The sequence below is a fragment of the Dipteris shenzhenensis genome, chromosome 4 (genome assembly GCF_047967505.1).
Source record: "Dipteris shenzhenensis isolate YYH24624 ecotype China chromosome 4, Dip_SZ_1.0, whole genome shotgun sequence".
Lineage (NCBI taxonomy): Eukaryota > Viridiplantae > Streptophyta > Polypodiopsida > Gleicheniales > Dipteridaceae > Dipteris > Dipteris shenzhenensis.
In genome coordinates this window covers 16355021-16363751 of record NC_141599.1, presented here as the reverse complement: position 1 = coordinate 16363751, position 8731 = coordinate 16355021, and the positions used below count along the sequence as shown (strand labels likewise).

Genomic DNA, 8731 nt, shown 5'->3' with positions numbered 1-8731 from the left:
ATACAACACTCTCAAGAGTACGTTCTAAAGAAAACCTTTATCTCCTTAAACCCTTGGATAGCAAACATTTCCATGTGGATATAACTATGGCCGTTGAAATGGAAAGGCTCCTTACAACTGTAGTTTGGCAATTCGATGTCCCTCGTCTCAAAAACGGAGGCGAACACATACCATTATACAAACCTTAAATACTCACTCTTTACAACTGTATTCTGAGGATATTAACGTAGACTATAACATCCAAGCCTTCGACTTGCTTTGCCTTAATGAAACTAGGACCATAGACCCAGAACACTATATCAACATAGTAATGCTCGCTACTATTACAGCATTTCTAGAATGGGTACATCACTTTTATACAAACGCAGGCTTTCTTTGGTTTCACATGAAATGCTTACAATGGTCGGCCTCGAAATGATCATGGTTCACTTTGACTGAATCCCAGGCAAGCAATGTTTATAGTGGCAATATACCTTATCGAAGCATGCAACCTCCATAGTTTCCAGGAACAAATTGTAAGTGTGTTACAACATAGGCCATTAGTCTATCCAACTTTCATGCTGGGGATTTCAACATTAATATGCTACAAACTTCTCAAAAGCAACTGCAACTACAAATCTCATGGTAGAAAATCTCCTGCTATTAGTGAACAAAACTTCCACAACAATTTATAGGTCTCAAATTGACCAGCACCTTTGACGAGCAGTTTCTTCAAAACAACGCAAGCGTACTTGTCTGATCATGACCCCGTCTACATTGCATACCAATTTCCAGGGTGGTTGCCAATGTTCAAAGCAAAATAGCTCCCAATCACCTTCCAATATTTAGATTTTTTTCATTCTTAAAAAAAAGAACTTGTTTTACTAGCCTCCAAACAAAAAACTTTGTACCCTAATCAATTTGATTGGAACTACATAGCCTAATAAGTCTTCCAGGTGTCTAGAGACCCGTGCAACTCACAAAGCGGAGCTTGTGCTCCCGTGCATACATACACACTTACAAGTACTTGTGAACACTGCCTCCTGCTAAAGCAAGCGCTTGTGGATGCAAAAGAACAAGCAAATGATTTTTGAAAGGGTGTGGGGCTATTAAAAGGCAATTTTTGAAACAAACAACTTAATTATTTAAAAAAAAATTACAAGTAGAAATTCACAAAAGGAGTTTCAACCTCCACTCTAAGCAAGGGGGTCTGGGGTGGTGGCCTGGTGGTGGTTGAATGTGTGTGTGAGTGTGGGGTGTGTATATGTTCAATCACGAGTTAGCCCCTGTGCCTATACTGGTCTAGGGCAGTTTGCCCCTAGATAGGACCGGGGCAAGGGGGGGGGGGGGGGGAGAAACCCTCCACTCTAGCACTATGCAGTGCTGATAAACTTGAGCGAATTACATATACACTTGCCCTCTTAGAGGACATTCCCCCACGTAATGACATAATATCCATAAATTGAGGAGGTTATCGTGAGAACGACTTTTTGCACTTTGGTGATGCAGCTCTTGTGGCAGGTGAGGAACATATTTGATCGAAGGAGGGAATTGGCTGCAATGTCCCGAAAACTTCTCTTCTCCTACTTTCACACCCGACGTCACCAAAATTAATGAAGTTAGCCATGAAAATCGAACGCGCTCTCTCAGCGTCGAACTCGATATAAATTGCTAAACCGCGGGCCCATGCCCGTCCATGGTGGTGCATTGAATGCACCTTGGCAATCTTGGGGGGTGCAAGGTGCTCAAACACCCATTAGTTAGTTCCTGCGTCCTGTAATACTCACATTTATATATACATTTTCTTGCGAGTTCTCTCATACTCACAATATACATACATTTTGTTGCAGAAACATGGATGATGCTCGCGTTCAGAAAGCCAGAGAAGCCCTTGATCTCGCCTACCTCATGTCCAATTTGCTCAACACAGGCCTCGATCGCCAGACCCTCGCTGTCCTCATCGCCTTATGCGAGCATGGTGTCAATCCGGAGGCTCTTTCTGCCGTGGTCAAGGAGCTGCGCAGGGAAGCCGCGGCCTTGCGAGCAAATCGAGCTTAAGGTTGCGCTTTAATCTCACACCATTACCTTAATGACGCACAGATTTGACATTCTCCTCTTGCAATTTTGAAACGACTCGGTCTCCTCGGCTTTTAGTACCGCACAGATATCAGATTTTGGATCTGGAGCACTCTTCAAACTGGCACTTTTAAATCAAACTCGAGCACTCTCCAATCTTGCAGAGTAACGCGCGCAGAGGCGCCTCAGCCATCTTAGGCGCACTCTTTTTATGGGTTCTATTGTGTCTAGTATGGTGATGCGTGCTGTTTCTAGGGACTTGGCTTCTTTCCTCATATTCTCTTGATGTTTTCCGATGCTATCTTTTCTTTGCATTCCTAGTCGTGAGATGGTGGCAATGTGGCAGGAAACACTTTATCAGGGTTACAGAGTTTTGTCGGTTGAGATGTCGGATTTTTTTGTAAGGTGATAGTTCCAGTTTGAAAAGGTATTTGGATTCCTAGTTGCTAGACGGTTGAGAAGGTTCTTATTTGTTTTGTAGACATTTATAATGCCTTAGCCCTATGTGGCGTTGTATATTACTTTCATAAGCCAATTTGTCTCCTTTTTCGTACAATGATTTGTTGTGAACGAAGGGAGAGCTTACAATAGCTTGCAACAAGCTTCGATGAGGATGGAAATGGTGTATTCATACTTCGCTCCATATGGCCAGTTGTTGTCAATATACATAGAGTTGGTCCAAAGCAATTGAACAAAGCTTACACTTTGACCGAAGGGGGCAGGTAGTTTGTCGCCTTGGGCAATGTGAGGGTATAGGTGCATATTCCAAAAGTTATATTTTGAGTGTCGCTTTGGATTTGTGTATTAGAATGATTGCAAATGTAGGCAGGGAAATTCTTATTTGTAACTCGAGGTTTGGACCAAGTGTAAACTCAGGTCCCAACATTCAGCAAGCCTTTGGGATGAGGCTGTTGTGGAAGTGCATAATGCAGGAGCAGAGTAGCAGCTGGCTGCTGCAGGGCAGTGTTGTTGGAAAACTGAAGGAAAAGAGTAGAGTGGACACAAACTCAGAATACTTGCATTACTTGCTTGTAGAATGAAGAAGAGTGAGGTCCTTAAGTAGGCACCTCATACATGCTCACTGACATCACTGATGACTTCAGAGCTCCACAATCATCTCCTCAATCTGCTCCTAGATTCTCTCAATCATCTTATGTGGCTTTCCACCACCTAACTGTGCTTGTGGGCACCTAACTGTGCCTCTAGCACTCACACATAGAAACCAAGGTGTGCCTGAGGCATACACCTTGAGATATCCCAACAAACCCGCCCTCAAGGGAATGCCTCAGGCTATGTTAAGGATACATCTAGTCTCATAGTTTCTCATGCCATCTCATAGTGGTCAAGGATTAATCTATGGCTAGGTTCTCATGCTAGCAAGGGTTCCCTTGGGTGTAAGGTAAACAGAAAGGGATACAGAAAGACCTTCCAATGGTTATCTCCCCTACATGTACATGCACACAATGTCTGCATGAGGTACCATGGAACAAAACATACACATGGCCTACATCATAAGGTGACCAGAGGTATTTACAAAACACACAAAACACAATAGTTTATTTTCATTCATTTTGGAGGACTATCCAGGCTGAGTACCTTGACATAAAAAGAGAGATCTGGAGCATACATAGAGATGTTTTAAAATGAATCTTCAAAGGATGCCTCATCTTGTGGAGGCTCATCAACTGAAAGTAGATTTGCATTTTCTGTCTTTGAAGTTGCTTCCTTTTTGGCAACCATTGTTTTGGCAATCTTCAACAAGGAAGTCAGATTGGCATTTTCATCCTTTGTAGCATAACAAGACATTGCTTTATGTTTTGGCTTTTCACATATTTTGCATAAGCAAGCCATGAGAGGGTCTAACCCAGGTATTGGGCAGTGTCTTCTCTCTTACAGGGCTTAGAATAACAACTGAAATGCTTCAAAATATAAGCATTTAATGTAGCAAAGTCTTGTGACCAAATTTCAATCAATGATGCTTCTTCTTACATGCTTCATAGAAGTGGGTGAAATAAATACTTTCCAATCAAAACCAGGTCTAGTAATTCAAAACAAAACTGAAGCCACACTTGTACTGAAGTTATTGAAAGCTTCAAAAAAAAACCAGAAATGCTAGAGTAGCATTTTATGTAGCATCATCTTCAAAAACTTGTCCAAAACTGTCAAAACTGAAAAGCTGAACTTGGAGGGCTTGTAGCTCACTCTTCAAAGCAAGGAAAAGAGGGCTTTCTGAAGCAAAAGAAAGCTCATATACCAGAGAGGGTCCAGCATAGAGGTTGGACGAAATGGTGTGCACTTTTGCCCGGGAGAGTTGCTACAGGCTGAACCTGAGTTTTGACGATTTCTCCCTCGTTACTGAACCAAATGACCTGAAAAATGGCTCAAAATCTTCGTCTTGAGGTCGCCCATCTACTCCTAAGAGGGCTCAGGCAATGGCGGAGCAGGCAGGGAGTATTGAGCAACAGAAGAAATTCGCTGTTTGGAGAATGGCAGCCACCACAGACGTTTTTTCTTCAATTGCTTGTAGGTGGAAGTTCGCCCATACTAGAGGAGTTTCCAGCTCAGAGGGTTTGGGCAATGGTCGTTTGTAGGTGGAGAACCAAGCTCTCAAAGATTTTGGGAAGAAAGAGGAAAATGGAGAAGAAGAAGATGAAGAAGAAGATGATGATGTGGCAGAAATGGGCTCAAGGGGGATCAAATGGCTCTGATACCATGTTGGAAAACTGAAGGAAAACAGTAGAGTGGACACAAACTCAGAATACTTGCATTACTTGCTTGTAGAATGAAGAAGAGTGAGGTCCTTAAGTAGGCACCTCATACATGCTCACTGACATCACTGATGACTTCAGAGCTCCACAATCATCTCCTCAATCTGCTCCTAGATTCTCTCAATCATCTTATGTGGCTTTCCACCACCTAACTGTGCTTGTGGGCACCTAACTGTGCCTCTAGCACTCACACATAGAAACCAAGGTGTGCCTGAGGCATACACCTTGAGATATCCCAACAAGTGTAACATAATCCTCACCATTCTTTTATCACTATCTTTAGCATGTGTTATCATGTGATTCCTATCTTTGACGAAGTATTTGGCAGCTTTGACCCTTTCCTCCTCAAGTCCTATTGGCACTAGTGATCTAGGCTGTAATCGATACATCAACATGATGGACGACAGTGAAGTGCTGATGTTTAGAATTGTTATTGACAGATTCTAGAATTGAAAGGTACTCTTCCTAATTTGTCTTCCTTTTGACTTAATATGCTCTTTTGGAATTGAAAGCCAGTCTTCCCAACTCGTTTGCCTCCTACTTATATCTGCTCCTAGCGTGTGATGTGTGTTTAAATTTAGATCAACTCTTTTTATTTGACCTTTTGACTTTTGAAAGGAAGATGTGCATGCATGAAATTTGGTTTCTTACCTATGAAAGACAGCACTTCATAAGTGACTATCAAACTTGCTCTCCTGTATACTAACATATTGGTTGATAGCCTTTATAACTTGAAAATGCCTTCTACGAACAATCTTTCTAACAAGATTTTTGACTTCTGATAGGAAGACGTGCATGCACTAAATTTAGTTTCTTACCTATGAAAGACAACACTTAAAAAGTGACTATCAAACTTGCTATCCGGTATACGAACATACTGTTTGGTAGCCCTTATAGCTTGAAAACGCCTTCTAAAACAATCTTTCTTACAAGAGTTTTGAAACTTTGAGCCCTTTTGGCTGACCTATCTATGATTACCTACAAAGAGACAAGTCTCTTTTGAGTCTTATATAAATCAATCATAAAAGCCATGGAGATGCTTTTTGATTTGCTAGACGGGATTTGTAATGAATGAAGCAAGTTGCTTAAAGTACGATGCTCTACTTTACTGACTTGACACTTACGGCAGTTTATTACAAAGTTTTGGACATCCATACTCATACGTATTGAGAAGAACTATCTCTTTAGAAGAACATAAATCTCTTGAATTCCTTGGGTTGTCATGACATTTAAAAAGCATTTGGCATCTCAATTTTTTATTAGTTAGGAGGCACATTCTACTCTATTAGAATAATAATCATATTTAATTGTATACTTTTTCCACCTGAGTTTTTCACTAACGCTAACTTTTGGTGAGAAGAAATGTCTCTTTAGAAGAACATAAATCTCTTGAATTCCTTGGGTTGTCATGACATTTGAAAAGCATTTGGCATCTCATTTGTTATCAGTTAGAAGGCACATTCTACTCTAATAGAATAAATAATCAAATTTAATTGTATACTTTTTCCACTTGAATCTTTCGCTAGCACTAACTCTTGGTGCTTCACTATCTATTTGTGAAACTACTATGTTATGTTTTTAGAGGATGAGTTTGGACATGTTTCTGGATTTATCTAGATATATGCTTTTGTTGTATTAGCGGACATGCAAATTTCCCCTTGTGAAGTTTTTTTTGTCCATGTTGCGGTCTGCTGATATTGCAATAAGTCTTTATATCTTAAGTGGTGTGTTGCCCTATCAACAAGATTGTCTAATCATTTTTTTACTTAGATGCTCGTCTAGGAGAGACTAAAATGAAATCATTTAGCCTTCACAAGTAGTTGTAGATTGAATGAAGAGATTGTGGACTCCCTTTTTATTAGCCTTCTTCTTTAGTGCTAGCCTTCGTCATGACTGAGTCTGCCCTTCACACCTCTGGAGTATCGGCAGAAACTTAGTACGAATATCTTTGTATAAATGAATGCTCAAGTATGTGTGGGTGTGTGGATTTATATGTGTGAGAGCATATGTTTATACTATCTTCTACACCCATTGTCGCTCCTATGCATGATGGAGTTTAGGGTTTTCAACTTTATGAGTGACTATCATGAGATTGAAACTATGTTTTTAGAGGATGAGTTTGGGCATGTTCTTGGATTCATCTAGATATATATATTGACCAATATCGGGTCATGTAGCAATAACATTGACATGTGTGTCTGACTTATGGATTCCACAGCCTGTGTCATCCAAGGGTCTCTTTATCGTCTTCCTTTCATATATTAGAGTAAGGATATCATATTCACATCTATTCTAGGAAACCAGCTTAAAATTGAGTAAAGCTCAATTCATTTACCATTGGCATTCGGTATAGTTACCACGTTATACTACACTTCTAATACCTTAAATCAAATTCAACTCTTGCATTCAACTCTCAGCTCAAGGCTGGTTACACAATGACTGTTGGAAGTAATGTCCCCCACCTGTGAGCGCCCATATGAGGAGGACAAGGGGGGGGCATATGATTGTGAGGGGGATGGATCATGAGGGACTGTTATGTGGGTTGCAGGACAGCATCATAGGGGGCTGTGTGGCAGGCCACAAAGGGCAGGGGCAGCAGGTCTACTGAACCCCCTGGCAGCCCCTTGTATAGGCCCCCTAGGGAGGGTCGGTTGGGATACCATAGGGGCCGATTGGCAGGTCGGCCAGCCCCCTGGAAAACCAACTCCTAGGTCGGCCACCTCCAGGGGCTGCATGCCTCCTATAGATACCCCTCTTCCCCCCTCACTTCTCCATCAGCCACAGAACCCATCCAAGGCAGCACGGAGTAGGAGAAGACCCACTAAGAGTTCTCAGTTTACAGTCCAGCTCTTGCTAGTTCTTTTGTGCTCACCTTGAGCTGTGTTTTGCCCACTATTTGGTGGAGGAATAACTCTTGTGTACGCTGTTAATGCTCTATCTTTTGAGTGAGGTATTCAAGTGTGGTCTGTATCATTGAGTGTGAGATGGAGCTGCTCCTATTCTGCATAGGTTGTGAGGTTAAGAGAGATTCTTTCCTTCATTTCCAACATGGTATTAGAGCACGGTTCCCTATCTCTTGATGCCCTCACATCGAAGGAAGGAGTTCTTCTACTCGAAAGCAACTCCAATTTGAATCAGGTTTGTAGAGTTCTATTCTACTTGCCGCACGTTCTATTTGGAGATTCTTTGCTGTGTGAAAATTGCAGCAGACATGTTGAAGTCAGAATCTTCAGCCACTGCTCTTCATACCTCCTCCTCCAGTCATGTTCCTTCTTATACTATCCCTACCTTTGGAGAGTCCGGGAAGCTGGATGGGACCAATTATACCATCTGGAAGGTAAAGATTTGGAGTCATCTTGTGGCTCGGAAGCTGTGGAAACTTTCAATGGGAACGGAGGTAAAGCCGTAGGATGTGTTAGACAACATGGGAGGATTCTTGAGCGGGTAGATGTAGATGAACTTGAAGCAAGCCCTGGCTTTAATCGTAGGGACAACGGCGGACTCTGTGATTCCCCACATCTAGATGGGTAAAGCAAGGAGGAGCCAATGACAGAGTCGGCCAATGAGAGCTCTTCTTGTGCATAGAGCACTGCTCCGCTCACGTAGCGAGTGACAACAAGGAGGGTTGGTGCGTGGACAGCGGCGCCTCAAAACACGTCCAACATGAAAGAGTGGTTTAAGACTATGGAGAGGACCCATCTTGATTCGAAGGCGAGTGTGGGGGATCACTGGACATGCCCTGTGAAGGGTATAGGTAGTATTCCATTCATCACCACAGCGGGAGAAGAAATGGTAAATCTAGTGTGCTATATGTTCCAAATCTTTGCAAGAATCTGCTCTCCATGAGGTAGATGGATAAGCATAAGATGTTAGTTACTCTTCGAAAATGGAGAAGTCACCGTCACATC

The 8731-nt window shown here is 42.0% G+C and overlaps 1 protein-coding gene across 1 annotated transcript; it reads left to right on the top strand.

Annotated features, from left to right (window-relative positions):
* Nucleotides 1-1569: 1569 nt before the first annotated feature.
* On the top strand, nucleotides 1570-2668 carry LOC147902517 (mitotic-spindle organizing protein 1-like). Its single transcript, XM_087373678.1, has one exon. The coding sequence runs from the start codon at nucleotides 1834-1836 to the stop codon at nucleotides 2035-2037; it is 204 nt and encodes a 67-aa protein (XP_087229804.1). The 5' UTR covers nucleotides 1570-1833; the 3' UTR covers nucleotides 2038-2668.
* Nucleotides 2669-8731: the final 6063 nt, after the last annotated feature.

Coding starts and splice junctions, on each gene's coding strand:
- LOC147902517 (XM_087373678.1), top strand. CDS start 1,834: ATGGATGATGCTCGCGTTCAGAAAGCCAGAGAAGCCCTTGATCTCGCC.